The sequence below is a fragment of the Artemia sp. Qi Xiang Cuo genome, chromosome 8, assembly GCF_049724085.1.
Source record: "Artemia sp. Qi Xiang Cuo chromosome 8, ASM4972408v1, whole genome shotgun sequence".
NCBI lineage: Eukaryota > Metazoa > Arthropoda > Branchiopoda > Anostraca > Artemiidae > Artemia > Artemia sp. Qi Xiang Cuo.
This window is the reverse complement of record NC_142801.1, coordinates 60,499,561-60,518,948: the sequence shown is the minus strand read 5'-3', so window position 1 is coordinate 60,518,948 and position 19,388 is coordinate 60,499,561. Positions and strand designations below refer to the sequence as shown.

The window sequence follows — 19,388 nt, the reverse complement described above, 5'->3', positions numbered from 1 at the left end:
ACCATTAGGCTACCTAGTATACCTGTAGTTATTGTGTAGAAAAGTTCTTAGGCATGAAAATTGAGAACAATCATTAACGCAGTAAATAAAGAGAGAACTCACACGCTTCAAGACGTGTTCATACATCAGATAAAAGAGTTAGAATATCAGTATGATGATCTATTGCTTACACATAAGGTTATTAGCGTTGCATTTTTGCAGTGTTTCAAAGAACTGCTTCCTGCTTTGCTAAAATTTTTGAAAAAACAACTCCCTGAACTAGAAGATCTGGTTTCGCTCCCAGATTTTCCATTTCTTGCAGACATAACCGAACAGCTGAAGACCTTTAACATGCAGCTTCAAGGCAAAGAGAAAGGAATTGGTTGAACCATTTCAGATGAGGTATCATTCACAAAAAAATGGGACCTGTTGGGAAAACATCTTGCCCCCAGGGTGATTACAAACTAATTTCCATTTGAGGCAGGCCCTTAAATACCCAGACATAACCTCCTTACAGCACAGAGATTATACTGTAATTCTATCAGACTTAGCAATCGATTGAATCAATACCTATAAGATTTCAAAAGTTTTCGATTGTAGCACAGTTCGGCATGTCACCTTAATAACAACAAAACACTGCAACAATTGTTGGTAGAGTAGAACTGATTGTTTTTAAAGCGACCTTTCATTCAAATCCCCCACATTAAGCTATGAAATATACACTGTGTCTCCTAAGCATAATCCTCAATTTTGGTTCAGGTTGATTTATGAGTGAAGGCAACGCTCAGCCCAACATACATCTTAAAGATTTCATTTTTCAGTGTGAAATTCATTGCAAATAAGTACATGAATAGGTTGTCTCGTGAATTTCGTGAAATGGTGTCCCTGGGTAGCTCTCAGTAAGGTTTGTGAGCTGTGTAGTTGCTCAGTCACTCAAAAGTTTGGGGGTCACTGTTATACACACAAACACACACAAACACACACACACACACACTATATATATATATATATATATATATATATATATATATATATATATATATATATATATATATATATATATATATATATATATATATATATATATATATATATATATATATATATATATATATATATATATAATTGCTAAAAACATTGCATGGCACTCATTCTCAGCTACGATTCAAATAAGAAAAATTAGAGATAGCAATGATACCCTTAGTAAGTGGGTGCTAATCTCTTAGAATGGAATGCTAAGGGATTGAAAATATATCTATAAAATATGCCCCCTAAACAAATTAATTCCTAAAAATGGGGTAGTTTAGGTACTCTTCACGTTTAACACTCCCTCAACAAGAAAAAGAATTTTGGCGACCCCCTATGTAAAATTCTGTCTACCCCCTTGCTCTTAAAGATGGTACCATTTATGAGTCTTCACTTATAACAGTTTATTGATTCTCTGTTTTAATTCACAAAACCCCATATTCGTAAAATTGCAAAATTCAAAAAAAAAATATTCACAAAAGTCATACGTTTGAAATGAACATAAAAATTGCAAATTTTTCACTGACGGCCTACACATTTTATCCTTCACGCCAGTTTTCCAAGTCACTTATCACGAGGCGGATGTCTCTCTACTAATTGCTTAAGATCGTGATCAACATAAAAAAAAATTATTTTCAACATGTTTACCCACACTTTTGGTAGAGCTTGCATTAAAAAGAATAAAAACGAAGAGGATCATGGGTTTGTATCTAGTCTAACGGATATACGTATAATAATAACGTATATTAATAATGTATCAAACAGTTCGTGGTAACGAACTGTAAGTAAGGAAGATCTTTATATATGTGGGAAGATCTTTCCATGAAGGAAGTTTCATGTGGGAAGGGACATTGTTATGAAGGGGGTGCCTGATTTCCCAGCATTCTTTAAAAAAAGACCAGAAATTAATTGTAAAAAAAAGCTTTTCAACTGAAAGTAAGGAGCGACATCACAACTTAAAACGAACAGAAAATATTACGTATATGATTGGGTTCACCCCCTAGTCAATACCTCACTCTTTAAGCCAAAGATGTTTTAGTACTTTCATAAGAGCTATTTATTCTAATTAACGGTCTTTGTGATTAAGGGTCATTTTTAAAGAATTGGAACAAAATTCGAACTTTAGCTTAAAGAGTAAGGTATTGAACAGGGGGCGAACTCCCTAATATACGTATTAAGAATATATGAATATGGAAGTTCGTTACGTAAGTTAATTCGTAAGTTACGTATATTTATTGCTAATAAAAACGTTCGTAAATAAAATTAAACAAGTTTCAAGAAAGCCATTTAACCAAATAAAAGTAAAATTAATATGATAATTTTGTTGTAATTATTCATGTACGGTGAGCCAAAATCAAAACCTGTATTAATTCAAAAACGTTCAAAAATTAAATAAAAAAAACAAGTTTTTTTAACTGAAAGTAAGGAACGACGTTAAAACTTAAAACGAACAGAAATTATTCCGTATATGAAAGGGGCTGTCCCCTCCTCAACGCCTCGCTTTTTACGCTAAAGTTTGACATTCTCACAACTCTATTTTTTTTTAAACAATAAAAAAATTTAGCGTAAAGAGCGAGGCGTTGAGGAGGGGACAGCCCCTTTCATATACGAATAATTTCTGTATTGGTATTTCTGTATAGTATTGGTTTGGGTTTATTGGAAAGCCATTTAGCACAAGAAAAGTAAAATTAATATGCAAATTTTGCTTTACTTATTCAATGACGGCGAGCCAAAATAAAAGCTGCATTAACCAAAAAACGATCAGAAATTAAATAAAAAAAACAAGTTTTTTAACTAAAAGCAAGGAGCGACATTAAAACTTAAAACAAACAGAAATTATTCCGTATATGAAAGGGGCTGTCCCCTCCTCAACGCCTAGCTCTTTACGCTAAAGTTTTTATTGTTTTAAAAAATAAAGTTATAAGACAGAGTCAAACTTTAGCGTAAAGAGCGAGGCGTTGAGGAGGGGACAGCCCCTGTCATACACGGAATAATTTCTCTTCGTTTTAAGTTTTAATGTCGCTCCTTGCTTTTAGTTAAAAAAAACTTTTTTTTTTATTTAAGGTAGCAATTATAGAACCATTTCGATATGAATGTCCCATAAATATGAAAGTAAGCAAACATAGTATTCTAGGTTAGAACACCTATCACAATGAAAGATCTTTCTATTATATGACGTCACGTCCTAAACAGAGGGGCTTCGATTTACAAAAATGATGGTGGCAGGTATTTTTTTTATTAAGATCCACTTTTTATTTCCACTGACAACAATAAAAAAGGCATTTCAAAACTTTAGAGGCAATTAGTCTGCGCCTTAGCCACCCCCAATTAGCGTCCCTGCTTCAGCACACTCCAGTGAAGCAAAGTGATAGACAGAGCACAAGGTGGCCAAGCCACTTCCAACGTCTGGTAAATTGAAAATAAAGGTTTAAAAGGAGTAGGATTCACTGAACCAGAGTGAAAAATAAAAGAGGGAGAGAATGGGGAATTAAAGAGAATGAGCGATTTTTTTCCTTTTCTCCTTTCTTCGTTCTTTTTTGTTCTTGTCACTTATTTTTGGTTACCTTGGTAACCTTAGGTAACCTTTACTGGGCTTACATATTTTGAATTTATTTATGAATGAACTGTCTTCACTTAGGAAAAGATAAAAAAAAAAGGTGTGACAAGTCAAAATCTTGGATGAACATCATTTAATTCGACCTTGAACCAACTGGTTGGTTCTAACAACACGGTCGGTAAAGGGGACCTCTCCTGAATTGAAATCGCTACCTCTTTGATCCTTGACCGCATCCAATGGAATGCGACAATCTGCCACCTCTTAGAGCCATGGAGCCCTGCAAGGCTTGTGTTCTGATTTGATTAAAATTATATGCCAAAGATAAAAACCAAAAAAAGGTACTTGTTAATTATTCAGGACACACCCAAGAATTGAAGTCAGGTTAATCCTCATGAAATATACCAAAATATGATAAAAATGTAATAATTTATTAACAAAATTATGGGAACTACAGAAGAAAATTATGTAAAGCAGGCCGCCCAGAATGCATTATATTAAATACCTAACCAAAATACCAGCTCTATTTATCAAATAAGTGTACCTGCAATGTAGTTTTTCCACAGAGCCTAAGCTAATTGTCTCCGAATACAGATAGCTAAACCGGTTTTCGTCAAATCTTGCAAATCAAAATACTTGAGTGTGTTCTGAGTAATGTACAAGTACCCAAAAAAATCATGCGTAACATATGCACTAGTTACTCTTATAATTGGTCCTGATCAGGTGCGAAACTCGATTGTGCCTTGCGATTTTCACCCGGTAGTCTAAAAGTGCCGCCATATTTGCTAAATTTTATCGAGCACACTGCGAGTTACTTTTTCAGTTACCCCGCCCCCCCCCCAAAGATAAAATAAAAACTTCCGCGTCCATACTTATCCTGAAGCATACATTTAGCCATAGGATTAAGGGTTTTCAGCCAACCTTTGAGAAGAAGTGTTGGCTATTTGGAAAGTAACTTCCACACTTCAATGAAGTGTATCCATGCATTTTTTAAGAAGAAAAAAAAGCATTGGACAAAAGCAAAAATCACTTGTGTTAAGTTGAATCTGGTTGATAATGACCTCCCTGCAAAGTAATTACAGGACCAGTTCAAGTCCAGTGTATTTCAGTGACTCAACTAAATTTAATACCCTGAAGGATGGCATTAATTTTCACTTTCGCTAGTTACCTTTTGTGTGAAGAAAGACAGGCGGGTAGTGTATATGTGGTATTTAAATTAGCAAAACATGACAGAATATACCCAGAATTCTAAAAAAAAGTTTTTCATAGCAGGGACATTGTTAGGGAGTAGGAAAAAATGTTACGGCCACAGGAAGGATTCGAAAATTCCTTGAATATGTGCCAAAAACTGGCATTGCTGCCCTAAAACTGGCATTGTTTGGTCTTGGACCCAACCAAAAATTTGTCTTTTACAAATAGCGTATGTGGCTATTTTGAAAATGAATTCATTTAAAAATGTTGAAAATGAAATATTGAAAATATCAATATAAAAATGCTGAAAATGAATTCATTTTCAATTATTGCTGTTAGTGTTCAACGTTTTCGGTCTCTGAGACAATGTATTTCTAATTTGACAATAACCCCCCCCCCTCCTCCTCTTCTTCCCAAAAAATGGACAATTGAGTAAAGTATGCAGTCAATAGAAAGTTATCGACCGGGACCTGGGAAATTAAAAACTCATGCACAGGTAGATAAGCGATTTTTTTTTTGTGGGTGGGGGGGGGGGGGAGGCAAGCCAATTTGCTACAGCATAAAATAGGCGAGACATTCGGTGAATTACTGGGGTGAGGACTAAGAAGTCATAGCCCCCTGAAGGATACAAAAATTTGTAAAATATGTACAAAAAACAGGAATTGTTCTTCAAGACAAAAGCTCATTTCCGTCTTCGATTATCAATCAGGGTTGAGAGAACTTTCTCAAAAAAATTTAGATTTTTTTCATTTTTCGAATTTCTATTTTTTTTCTTATTTTCAATAAATATTTAGAAATTAAAAAAAAAAAACTCTCAAAATTACAATTTTTTTCAGGCTTTAAAAAAAATAAAGGTCCGCATACAATTCTTTTACTAAATGGTAATGGTATGAGCGCATGATCTTTTTTTTGGGGGGGGGGGGGGTTCAGTTTGTCAGAACAGTAAGAAGCAGAGTGAAGTTTAAAAAATTACAGGAAACTGAGAACGATTTCTAAAAATCTAGAGCTTTTAGCGTGGAGCCGATAGTGATCACGCGATTGGATGCTCCTTTTTCAAACAGTTCGGGGTAACAAACTGTTAGTAAGGAGCGACCCGGCTCAATAGTAACCGAAACTAAAAAAGCAGAATTTTGATACCGATAGATACATCAAAAGAATAAGATTTTTATGCTGATTTTAAATATATAAGTTTCATCAAGTTTAGTCTTGACTTGATGAAAAAAGGGGGATACAACCCCTAAAAGTCATAGAACCTTAATAAAAATCACACCATCAGATTCAGTGTAACAGAGAACCCTACTGTAGAGGTTTCAAGCTCCTATTGGCAAAATGTTGAGTTTTGTATTTTTGCCAGAAGAAAGATCACGGATGCGTGTTTATTTGTTTTTTTGTTTTTTTTTCCCCAGGTGTGATCGTGTCGACCCAGTGGTCCTAGAATATCGCGGGAGGACTCATTCTTTCGAAAATTACAAGGTCTAGTGCCCTTTATAAGTAACCAAAAAATGGAGGGCAAATAGGCCCCCTCCCACGCCCATTTTTCCCAAAGTCACCCGATCAAAATTTTGAGATAGCCATTTTGTTCCTCTTGGTCAAAAAATATAATAAACTTTTGTTTGGGGTTTCATGAATCCCACAGATTCCCCGGAAAAACGGCTGCAATTTATGAACTTAGCCCGATGTTTACATTTAGTATTGGTTATTGGGAAGTGTACAGACGTTTTCAGGGGGATTTTTTCCGGTAGAGGAGGGGTGGGTGGGTTGGGGGTTACATGGGAGGATATTTTAATGGAGGAATATTTCATGGGGAAAGGGACATTTCTATGAAGGAGGCGCCGGATTTCCCAGCATTATTAAAAAAACGATCAGAAATTAAATTATAAAAAAAAATTCAACTGAAAGTGAGGAGCAACATCAAAACTTAAAACGAACAGAAAATATTACGTATATGATTGGTCTCGCCCCCTAGTCAATACCTCGCTCTTTACGCTAAAGTTTTTTTAATACTTTCATAAGAGCTATTTATTCTTATTAACGACCTTTGTGATTAAGGGGTCATTTTTAAAGAATTGGAACAAAATTTGAACTTTATCGTAAGGAGCGAGGTATTGACTGGGGGGCGACCCCCCCCCCCAATATACATATTAAAATATATGAATATAGAAGTTCGTTACGTAAGTTAATTCGCAAGTTACGTATATTTATTGCTAATATAAACGTTCGTAAAAAAAATAAAACAACTTTCGAGAATGCCATTTAACCAAAAAAAGTAAAATTAATATGCAAATTTCATTTTAATATTCATGTATGGTGAGCCAAAATCAAAACCTGTATTATTTCAAAAACGTTCAGAAATTAAATAATAATAAAAGTTCTTTTTAACTGAAAGTAAGGAGCGACATTAAAACTAAAAACTAACAGAAATTATACCGTATATGAAAGGGGTTGTCCCCTCCTCAACGCCTCGCTCTTTACACCAAAGTTTGACTTTTTCTCACAACTCTATTTTTTAAAAACAATAAATCACTTTAGCGTAAAGAGCGAGGCGTTGAGGAGGAGACAGCCCCTTTCATATATGGTATAACTTCTTTTTGTTTTAAGTTTTAATGTCGCTCCTTACTTTCAGTTAAAAGAAACTTTTTGTTTTATTTAATATGTGTCAGTGACAACGTCGGTACTCCTTAAAGCAAATTTTGGAAAAGTATTAATTGGCCGCAAGGTAGTATTTTAGCAAATTCTTAGCAGTCTGAATAAAAAAGTTTAATATTTTCGCATTCGAAACTATTTTGGGCAGGGTTTTATTGATTTTTTTTTTGGTACATGTGGGCTTACGGAACTTATAGCTAATCAGCATACTCGTATTATAAGGCGAAAAATCTGTATAGCAAAGGCGAACAAATAGTAGTTCTTGAGGTAATTTCAAAAAATACAAATAAATTGTTATGTCACCCCCCCCCCCCCCCGTTCACTCAAAAGAAATGAAAGCGGAATTATGTAGAAATATGCATAAAAACGGATTTATATAGAAATGCTTGCACAGTTTGTCGCACAGAAGTTTCTATAATTTACTCATTTAACACTTCTTTAAGTTGTGTTTGTTCTTGAGTGTTTTCCCCTTTTCTATTTTCGAGGGATTGGGTTCTTTTTAAATGCAGTTTTTCCTTTCTTTTCTTTCCTATTTTACCTTCCCGTTGATAAGAAATTCGAGACGTGAAATCAAAATATGCTGATTATTGCCGTAGCCTACATTTATTCCACCAACTTATTCATCAGTTTGACCCATTTCTTTTTTTTTGTTATTCTACATATCAAAATAGAAATGAAAATTAGTAAAGCACACACAAACACTGTAAACAAAAATAGATTAAACATTCTACATGCCAATTCTGCTTCCTTTTGTAGCTGTGTAATTGAAGTGTATGTAAAAAAAAATTAAAAAATTAAATTGAACTGTAGCTGTTTAAATAAAGAAACTTTACCAATCGATTTAGAATAAAATCCGACTCAGACAATGTATTTAACTTAGTTTACCAATGTTGTTTTCACTTGTCCCCTTTTCACACAAGTAAGATGCTGTTTGTTTTGCCTCCACACGAAAGGTCTGGGGATAATTGTAGAATCCCAGGCTAGTGAGGCTAGTTGCAGAACAAATATAGCATTTGTTTCTACCCTTATCAAATGGATGGGGGTGGGTGTCAATTTGGTGAAGAGGCGAGAGGGCCATTTCCCCCCCAGGTTTATGCCCCTCTTTCTCCAAATTCTGAAATAACTTTTTTTGGTATTCTTATTGAAAAACACTTGTTTTTACTTTCTTTGAAGAAATTGAAAAGAAACAGCAAAACTGTCCCCCGTTCATCTAGTATAATTGACCCCCCTTGATTTCCGTGGATTAACGCCACTGGAGGTGGGACGTTGTTTTCTCCACTTTCATTCGGAAAGGCGGAGTCAAGTTGTGAGATTGTGAGGCTAGTGAGGCTAGTTGCATAACTTTTAACCATTTATCCACATGCACAGTTGAATACTTGGGTTTTTCCTCTGGGTAGATTTTTTTTCTTAAAACCAGATTTGTTGCACAGTACATTAAATTGCGCAAACTAGTAATGGAAGTTTACATAAAATTCAGTATTCACCAAACCACAAAGCTGATAAAACAGTTAAGCAAATTCCACAAATAGTAAAGAAACAAATCTGCCCAAATTATTGTCTGCACGGTTCTTTCAAAGATTTTGCTTTATTTTAGATTGTATTCGTTTTGTATTTTAAATTGTATTCGTTTAATTGTATTTGCATAGGAAGGTTGGCCCCTAGCCTCCCATTGCACTTCCTGGCTGAAGGGCCAAGAAACGGAGATCAGCACCGCCGATAGGGACTGTAAAGTCCAATGCCGCATTCTTTACCTTTACCTTTTATTCGTTTTATACACACGATCTTGCTTTATTTAATATCGTGAAATTCTTTTTCGAAAAATATACTTCTTTTCAATTCAACTATGCTGAATTGAATTGGGCAATTATAGTGTTAATTATTGGGCATATGATCATATTTGGCGTAATTGGGCGATTATGGCAAATTATGGAATTTATGGCGATTATGGCGTGTTTTAGCAATTTATTTACATCACACCTTTGCTCAATACCATTTATAAGATTTTAAGGATTTGTAAATCTATTTCTTGAATTTCAGAAATTCCTTGTTATGGGGAATTTGAAAGAGTCAAATTTCGCTTCCCCAGCCCGATTTCAGGCTCATCCAGTGGAAAAACATGTCGTTATACGGGCAAATATTCGGATCGTTTTTGTTTCGTATTAGAGTCGTAAGATTGGCTTCTTCGGAAGGAAAACTTTCGTTTAAAATAAAGGAAAGCTGCTTCTAAAAACGAAGCAGCTAAAATGCCTACCTAAAAACGAAAAATTCTAATTCATAAGATAAAAATTCTAATCATAATAATTATAATCTTCGCAATATGACAAATCATGTTCAAGTTCCATTTACTCCTTGCATAAGCTCAGATTTTAATCCTTTAATGGTGTGTCATATTGTTTGGAATAAGTTGCCTGAATCGGCTCGAAGGTGCCACTCATTTGGATCGTTTAAAAAAATTTTTAAAAATTCTTTGGCTTCGTAGAAGTTATTTTTATCTGTTTTTTTTTTATTATTATAATTTTTTATTATTATTATTATTTTTTTTTAGTCTATTTAATCTACTTAATTAATTTAGTTTATTTATTATATTTTTTCCTATAGTTTGATTTTATCTATATTTTCTTTTCCTCTTCTTTTGCTCTTATGTCTGTGAGTAAGTGATCATTTTAAATTTTGTTTTGTTTTTCATCTTTGAGTAAGTAGCTCATTTGTCTTCCCCCTTCTTTACAGGCCAATGAGCCTTTGGGGGAATAATAACATGTATCATTTTATGTGTATTTAATGAAGAATAATCTTATCTTATCTAGCTAACAATATTGCTAACAATTACATTTCCTTGAGAAAACAATGTTAGCTGAAATTATTAGAGAATTTCGGTAATAAATGAAGCGGTTATTGGAGGAAGTTGTAGGAGGATTTGAAGCGCAATATTCCAAAGAGAAATCAAGCAGGATCAATAGTTATTGAGAGACATCCTTCGCAATATTGACAGAAAATACATGTAAGACTTACAAGACAGAGCCGCATCTAGGATTTTCGTTCTAGGGGGGTATCTTTGTTTCGGGGGACACAAAGAAAAACGCTTACAGAAAAACGCTACAAGATGCAGTAAATTTGTTTACATGTATTTTTGTTACTTTTGTACGAGTCAGAAAAATATTTCGAGGGGTTCAAGCCCGGTAGCTCCCACTCTCAAAATGGCCGTACTTACAAGTTACCGGTATCAAGGACAAATACACTGCCCCACTGAATATGAACATCTTATTAATCAAATTGAACATTGATCGAATTCGATGAGAGCCAAGCCTAAATGTAGGCTCTGATAAAAATCGAGTTGAGCTTCGGTAGCAGTATTTCATGTCGCTTGACGACACAATGTTTTCATCTGTGGGTATATTTTCTGTAAGCTTCTGTTTCAGATCAGAGTTAAAGAATTCTTTTGTGTTGAGTTGAAAACAAATAAAAGCCTAAATAATATCGACAAGCGTTTTAAATATACGTATCTAAAATAAATAAAAAAAAATAGATTTTTTTTCAGGGTACTCTACGTAGACTGCTGCGAATTTCATAATCAGGAATGACAGATGTATTTTGCGTGACGACGTCGCTTGACAAGATTTGAAACCTTCAGCTAAAAACTAGCTTTAAGGAGGGGCCTGCCCCTTGCCTCCTTTCCAAATGACGAACCCACTATTATAAAATTTATGTTAAGTAATTTATGTAAGTAATTCAAAGATTACCTCTAAATAAATAAAATTTATGGTAAATGGGTTTAAAACAGATTTTTTTTCCCACAGTCTTCCAAAATTAGAAGGTTCTCGGTTGTTGCTGTTTAAAAAAATTGAAGTTTGGTTTTTGTTTCAATGTTCAACTAATATAACTTCAATTTACAATTTAATGGCATAAACTAGGTAGTGGCTGAAGACGGTGAAGTTTGTTCAGGGAAAGGGATCTTACGACGTCGCTATGCAAATTCTGGTTAGTTATTTAATTGGAAGCAAAATTTCCGCAAGTCTTCCTATCAAACATAATACTGTTTTGGAATACTTGTTATTAAAAGACTATTAATCCCAAAGTTTTATCAGTAGAAGAAGAGGTAAACTCTTATTATTTAAAAACTAGTTTACCGGCTCGAGAAGTGAGGTAAGGCTTATTAACAATTAATTAAACATATAGTAAAATCCCTACAAAGACTGCTAGACCTGTAAAGTAATATCAGTAATTTAAGTATTAAATCAGAGAACAAAAAGAAAAGAAAAAACGGATTGTAAGGATTATAACACTCACCCCCCCTCCAAAACAAACAATACAAGAAAAAATTGAACAAATTAAATTAATTCAGTAAACTCCAATCAATCCTGCACAGAGAAAGGAAAAAAAGTCTACGAAGCCAAAAATTTTTACAACTTTTTCGAATAAATTAGACCCGTGGCACCTCCGAGCTGATTCAGGCACTGTGTCAATACAATATGATTCAACGTTACTGGGTTGTAGTTTGATCTTATGAAGGAAGTTAAGGGAATTTGAAAATATTTGTATTATGAAGATGATAATTAGTCTGATCAAATAGTTCGTGGTAACAAACTGTTACCACGAACATTCCAAATAGCAGCCTATATGAGATTCATTAAGTTTAGTGTTACCCACCAAGGCTACGAGCCTGAGAAAATTAGCCTGATTTTCAAAAAAGGAGGAAAGCACCCACAAAAAGTCAAAGTATCTTAATGAAAATTATATCAACAGATTCAGTGTATCAGAAACCATAGGAGGTTTCAAGCTCCTATCTGCAAAAATGTTGAATTTTGTATTTTTTTTTTTACCAGAAGAAAGATCACGGATGCGTGTTTGTTTGTTTTGCGTTTTTTTTTGTCTTATCCAGGGATGATCGTATCGAAATAATAGTCCAAGATTATCGGAAGAGGGCTCGTTCGAACAGAAATTTGAAGTCCTAGTTCCATTTTTAAATGACCAAAAATATTGGAAAGCAGCTAGCCTCACTCCCACGCCCCCCTTTCCCCAAAGTCGCCCGATTAAAAAGTTTGAGATAACCATTCTGTTCAGTATAGTTGAAGTTGAAAGGTCCTATAACTATGTCTTTGAGTATGACTTAACCCTCACAACCCTGGGGAAAGGGCTACAAGCCACCAATTTTGCCCGTTGTTTACATATATTATTGGTTAATGGGAAGTATACAAACAATTTTCGAGGTCGGATTTTCAGTAGAGGGGGGGGGGGAATTTTCTACGGGGAAAATTTTCCTTAGGAAGGGAAGTTTCTAGGCTAGAACTTTCTATAGGAAATTTTAAACGGGGGAAATTTGCCGGACTTCATATACAAAGTTCGTTTTAATTGCCTAACTTTCTCTTTTGGGTTTTAATTTTATGTGTGGAGATGTTCTGGGGGAATTATCAGCGAAGATGGCATTGCCCGGACAAAATATACGGGGGAGGGTGTATTCTGCGTGGAGGATGTATTTTCATGGAGGGTGAGCAAAGTTTATCGACAATATTTGAAAAACGATCAGAAATTTTAAAAACAAGGTTTTTCACCTGCAAAGTAAGGAACAACGTTAAAAGTCAAAATGAGGAGAAATAACTCCGTATATGAAGGGGTTACCCCCCTTCTCAACACCCTACTCTTTACGCTAAAGTTTGACTGTTTATTCCAATTTTTTAGGACGACTCCTGAAACACAATGAAGAGCAAAGTATTGAGAAGGGGGTAACGCCTTAGTATACGGAACAATTTTTGCTCGTTTTATTTTAATATTGCTCCTTACTTTTAGTTGAAAAACTTGTTTTTTTTATTTAGTCACAGGTAAAAGACGGCTGAACGCCATCTTCGACTCCAAAGTCGAATCAAACCAAAAAACGTATGAAGCTAAGAGAGGAAAGGGAATAATAAATGGTAAATAAAACCAAAAAGGGGTGAGAAAATGAGGATTTTGTCAGCCAGTGGTAAAATTTGAAGACAAAAAACCAGCAAATATTTTGACAAGGACTTCTGCCAAGTTGTCCTCAGAGCTAAAAAAAAAACAAAAAAAAATAAAAAACAACAAGAATCTAACCTTTTAGAGTTCGCTACACAAGATCCGAAAAAACACTGAATGAAGGACCAAAGCCGAAACTAATGAAAAAAAAAGGATTTTACCGAAGAGATTGTGCAAGAATGTCTTGCCTAGCAATACTTTTTGCTCGTCTGCCATTTCGGTTTTCATTAGATATGTTAATAGGTTCTCTTAAATTTGATTGGGTGCAAATATCAAAAGAGACTTTTAGTATTAAATTGTTATAAATTAGGCTTAATGATATGTCTCCGGTGTCCCTATTTATAGCCAAATTACTGTTTATATATATATATATATATATATATATATATATATATATATATATATATATATATATATATATATATATATATATATATATATGTATATATATATATATATTTTTATCTCAATTACCTCTTTAAAAGATTGCGGTAGGCCATTTACAGTAGATATTAAAGTTGCCTCCTCAAAAAAAAAAAACAAGATGTGCAGGATTTTCAAAAATATGCTGGGCCAATGCGGAATTAAAGTTGTCCTTTTTATTTTTCAATCTCAGGGACTTATCTATTGAAGTTTTGTGTTCACGCAAACGTTCACCAAGTTGTTGATGGGTCCTACCAATGTAAAATTTCCCACATGAACACGGGACTGTAGACACCACTACCCAGTACATGGTCACTTTTATCTTTTCTGAGTTGAAAAAATGTTCAACTTTTTGTTTCCTTTTGAAAGAAACATAGAGATTGTGTTTATTTAAAATTTTCCAAATTTATCACTAAGTTTTGAAATGTATGGTCGAGTGGTAAAAGTTTTTTTCTCAATTGCCGGAAGGACTCAATCAAGGGGGATGGACTCCCTATTTTCTTGTTTTATCTTTTTTAATCGTCTATCTATGATATTTTCAATAAGGTTTACTGGGTAGTCATTGTAGAATAAAAGTATAAAGTATATACTTTTTATATACTTTATTGCAGACACCCATGGTACTTCCCGAGAATCCAACTGATTTCTTGTAGAATAAGACAGAAAAAACTGCTATTTTATTTTCTTCTGGATTACAGTCACCTTTCTTTCTTTTCTCTTCTGTTTTACTTTTAATCATTTTATCTTGAATGAAATTTAACCGAAAAAAAAAGAACTTCATTTCACCTACTGTTCTGACAGGATTAAACAACGCCAGAAATAACACAATTTTGGGTATTAACCTTGCCTTCAACCTTTAAATATGCTGTTTACACAGCTTTTACAAGCATAGCCCACTTTTGGGCACCTTGGTAAGGCATGCCGAATTTACCCTGGGTATTGTGGCCGAACATGGGAGTTCACTATCCCACAGGATGAAATAATACTAACAGCAAACTGGTGAAGATGGCACGTCTCGGAAGATGCCAAAAACAGGCAAATAATAGGAGGATACAATGTGAGTTTACAACGCGAGTTTTCTAGTATTCGTAATTAGGCGTAGGCTTTCAGACAAAATTGAACAAAATTCCAGAGTTAATCACCATAAAACCTGATCTAATCTGAAATTTTTGGTAAAAGTATTAATTAAGGTCAGACTTTTTAAAAAAATACACTGCAATCTGTCAGAGCGTTTATAATCCACCAGAAGCCCCATAGGTTTTTGTATTGAAACTGTTTCGCTTTGGCTAGACGTGGGCCGGTCTCCCCTATACCAATTTTAATATTTAATTTTGCCCAACTGTAAACTTTTGAGTTGAATTCTTAGAAGAAGCTGTTATCTAACCATAATTTGATTTGTGTCAAATCGCTTTTGTGGTGTTTATGTTTTCTGGAAATTGGAAGCAGGATAGTGGGTCTCTTATGTTATACTGTTGCAGGAAAAGTAGAATATGGAAAATGTTAAAGGTCGAGTTTTAGTGAAATATAGAATGACTAGTTTCTAAAGACGTATATTCAAAGGACCTCGGAAAGTATTAGTAAGATCCCTCCCCCTCCATCACAGAAGCGGTTCCTTTAGTTTTACGTCAAACCAAATATTCACCAAGACAGACGTTCTTTTTTCGCTGGAAGAGGTGACTTCTAGATATGAAATTTGACTCCTGTTAGAGCCCAGCTGTAAATTAAGGGGGTTGCCTATTCGGTTAAATTCAGTATTAAACTATTGACTTACAAAATCTTAAACATCCCAGCAGGCCATCGCCTTTTTTGACAGCGGTGGAAACTGTTACCGCAAACGAAAATTTATGGAAAGTTTAACTACAGTACTTGGAAAGCAGAAATCTTTTCAAGTTATCATACCATAAGTTCGATTGGGCAGTTGGGAAACTTGACGGTTTTTATGAATGCCACTGTCTTTTCTTGGGCTTCGCTTGTCAGCAGAAGTGTGGTGAAGCTGTAGGAACTTGTGGTTTAAGCGGAAGGTATTGTGGTTATTTGGTCGTCGCCATAAAAAAAAGGCAAAAAGCCGTATTATCATTACGAAAGGATATCTAGCGTGACTGACAAAGCCACAACTTTTTAAATATTTGACATCCAATGTAAATTTTTGTGTACTTAACGTTCGACAGTTTCTAATATTTCACAGAACTCAATCGCCAGATGGGAATTGAAAATAGCTGTAAATGTATCGCGGCAATCGTGTGCACACCTCAATTATGGAAAGTCTTAGGGTACTCCTGTATTATTCAGAACACACTCGAAAAGTTTGCTGAATGCACGATCTATGAAAACCGGTTTGATAGCCACAAAGACAAACAAAGAGTGACAGAATGGACTGGACTTGTGTAATTTGGGCTATATATTTGCGCATTAGGGGGAGAGGTGGTGTGGGTAAGGTTAGGATATGTTAGATTAGGTTTATTTAATCCACACCCCCCAATGTACAAATATTTAGCCGAAAATTACCTTATTATAAAATATTATATTTTCATCACATTTGGTATATTTCATCAGGATTAACCTAACTTCAATTCTCGAGTGTGTTCTGAATAATACAGGAGTACAAATCTTAGTTACACTCTTCTGCATGTGATGTTTTACAATTGATATCGATTGATGCCCCCCCCCAAATATATACCTAGACACACGAGGTGGAGCAAGTCTCCTAGGGTCGCAAAGACCCTAGGAATATTTTGGTATGTAAAACCCACTGATTTTTGATTTCCTATCTCCTGCTTATAGATCCTTTGGTATCCCTTTTTCTCTCCAGAGATCGTCGCGGGCTTGCCTCAACTGTGGAAACCCTAGTTACATTGTTTTCCACGGGTTGTTTTACAGGCTAAGTGGATTGATGTAGCATTTTCTCTGCACACAGGGATTGGAGAAATACACCAAGCAATTGGCCACAAATACACTCTATGAATATTTTGCCTGTAAAACACACTTTTTCCGATTTTCTATCTCCCATTTAGAGACCCTTTGGTAAAACGTGGATACGGCCTTGCTTGCAGAACAGATATTCTGTTAATCTGTTTTTTGAGTTAAAGAAAACCCTTGCAACAGGTTAGAGTTCTACCGAGATAACAGAGAATTCTACCGAGAATTACACTTTATAAAAGTAATTGAGAACTGAAAATTAAGGTATTTTTTTGTTATATTTCAGAAAGGTCATGTAGGCCTATTAGACCTGTGTAATGGACCTGTCATGTATGCAGTTTTCGATGGCCTAGAAATCAGAAAAGGGTAAACATGTTTTTAGAAAAGAGTATATTTTGGCCCTAGATTAATTCCTGAAAGTTTCGTTCACCTAACTCAATTACTTTTCAAGATAGCAAGAAGCCTCTAAACCAGAATTTTGCCCCGTTTAGTTCCAGTTTCCTTTAAACCCTTTCTTATTAAATCTTTCCAACCCGTTTGGAAAAGATCTAATTTTGTCTGTCCCCAGACGGGTGGCCAGAAAGCATAATCTTTGGAAGCCTTAATCTTAGATTAAGCATCAATAGGTTGAGCAACTTACTTGTTAAATTAAATTTAATCAAATTTCGATAAATTAACTTGGATTGAAACAAATTAATTTTTAATTTAATTGATTTAAAGTAACATATTAAAAGTTATTTAATTAAATTAACTAGAATTTAATGAACTAAATTTTACTACATTGATTTTAGATTAATAATTAGAATAAAAGCGATGAATTAATCATTAAATTATCTCAGATAATTAGGAGGGAGAATAGGGGAGCCAAAAGGTAGAGCAGGTTATTTTGTAAGAAACTAATAGGAATTTAAAGAGTGGAAACAGCCTATGTATTAAGCGGATCAGATGATAGCAAAAATATTCAAACTCTTGATTTGAAGTTCTTTTTTGTCTTGCACATTGTTTCTTTTCTAATACTGCGTCAAGAGGCACTGACTTTCCGCCACCTGATGTATATCTCGCAACGCCATGTCTACCGCACAGCTCCGCCACGTTTGGCATAGTTCCAATTTCCATTTTCTTTTCATACAATTTAGTTCCAATGTAGTTCTGTGTAGTTCCGTAGTTTCAATGTAATTTCGTTTATGTAGTTCCTATTTCCTTTAAATCCTTTCTTATTAATTCTTCGCCACCCATTTGGAGAAGATCTAATTTTTGTCTGTCCCCAGCTGGTTGGCCAGAAAGCATAATCTTTGGAAGCCTTAATCTTAGATTAAATATCGATTTAATCAAATTTAGGTTAAATTAAATTAAATCAAATTAATTTTTAAATTAATTGATTTAAAGTAACATATTAAAAATTATTTAATTAAATTAATTAGGATTTAATCAACAAAATTTTACTAAAGCAAGTTTAGATTAATAATTAGATGAAAAGCGATAAATTAATCATTAAATTATCTCAGATAATTAAGAGGGAGGAATCGGGAGCCAAAAAGGAGAGCAGGTTATTTTGTAAGATACTAATAGCAATTTCAAGAGTGGAAACATCCTTTGAATTACAGCCTTTGTATTATGTGGATCAGGTGATAGTAAAAATAATTAAACTCTTGATTTGAAATTCTTTTTTGTCTTGCACCTTGTTTCTTTTCTAATACTGAGTCAAGAGGCACTGACTTTCTGCCACCTGATGTACATCTCGGAACGCCATGTGTCCCGCAAAGTTCCACAGGTCAATTCTTGCCACAGGTCCACCACGCTTCACGTTACCTGGTGTACATGATTTTTGAGAGAGGAAAACCCCTCGTTCTGAGTATTCTTACGTTTGCAAGACCGTATCCAGGAGGGGGTTACCCGGTTTGACCCCCCCTCCCCCCGAAATTTTTGACCGAGTCGAAAATAAGTCGAAAATTAGTAGAACCTAGATAAAAATCAGTAAAATTAGTCGAAAACTGAGTCAAAAATTAGTAACCCCCCCCCCGAAAAAAAAATCCTGGATCTGCCCTTTTACGTTTGCAATATTCTTTGGCAGACCTTATCCGCAAATGACAACACTGCCCTATATAAGACATTGCAATTTAATTTCAATAACGGTTAGGCGTCTTAAACACTTGAAAACACCACAATCTTTGCTACCATTTGCAGAAAGGTTAAATATCACTTTAGCAGATGTCAAGCTTTTAACCTAACCCTTAAATGAAGTCAATGATCTAATGTCAAACAAAACAAAAAAAAGGATATTTACCTGACGGCGGCGACGTTAAACCATCACTCAAATAACTACCGCGATACCCGCTATTCCCACTTCCGTACCTGTAAAAGAAAAAATGTTATGTTTGATTGGTCAGTCCTAATTTTAGTGTTTTAAAGCCTAAAGCCTATTCAGAATACCATAGAATTTAAAACTGTTATGGAATTAAATATATATATATATATATATATATATATATATATATATATATATATATATATATATATATATATATATATATATATATATATATATATATATATATATATATATATATATATATATATATATATATATATATTATATACTGCAACTGCAACATAGATATTACTGCAACAATACTTCCTTGTTAAAGAATATGCTTTAATTCCATTGGTTTAT

General features: G+C 34.3%; 1 protein-coding gene across 2 annotated transcripts in view; it reads right to left on the bottom strand.

The window, feature by feature from the left end:
* Nucleotides 1–19,388, bottom strand: part of LOC148949658 (uncharacterized) — a 145,321-nt gene that overhangs the window by 17,060 nt on the left and 108,873 nt on the right. For both annotated transcript variants that reach the window (XM_089093643.1, XM_089093644.1), the window contains exon 4: nucleotides 19,002–19,069. In XM_089093643.1, the coding sequence (XP_088949769.1) occupies nucleotides 19,002–19,069 (68 nt within the window). The remainder of the gene's footprint in view (nucleotides 1–19,001; nucleotides 19,070–19,388) is intronic.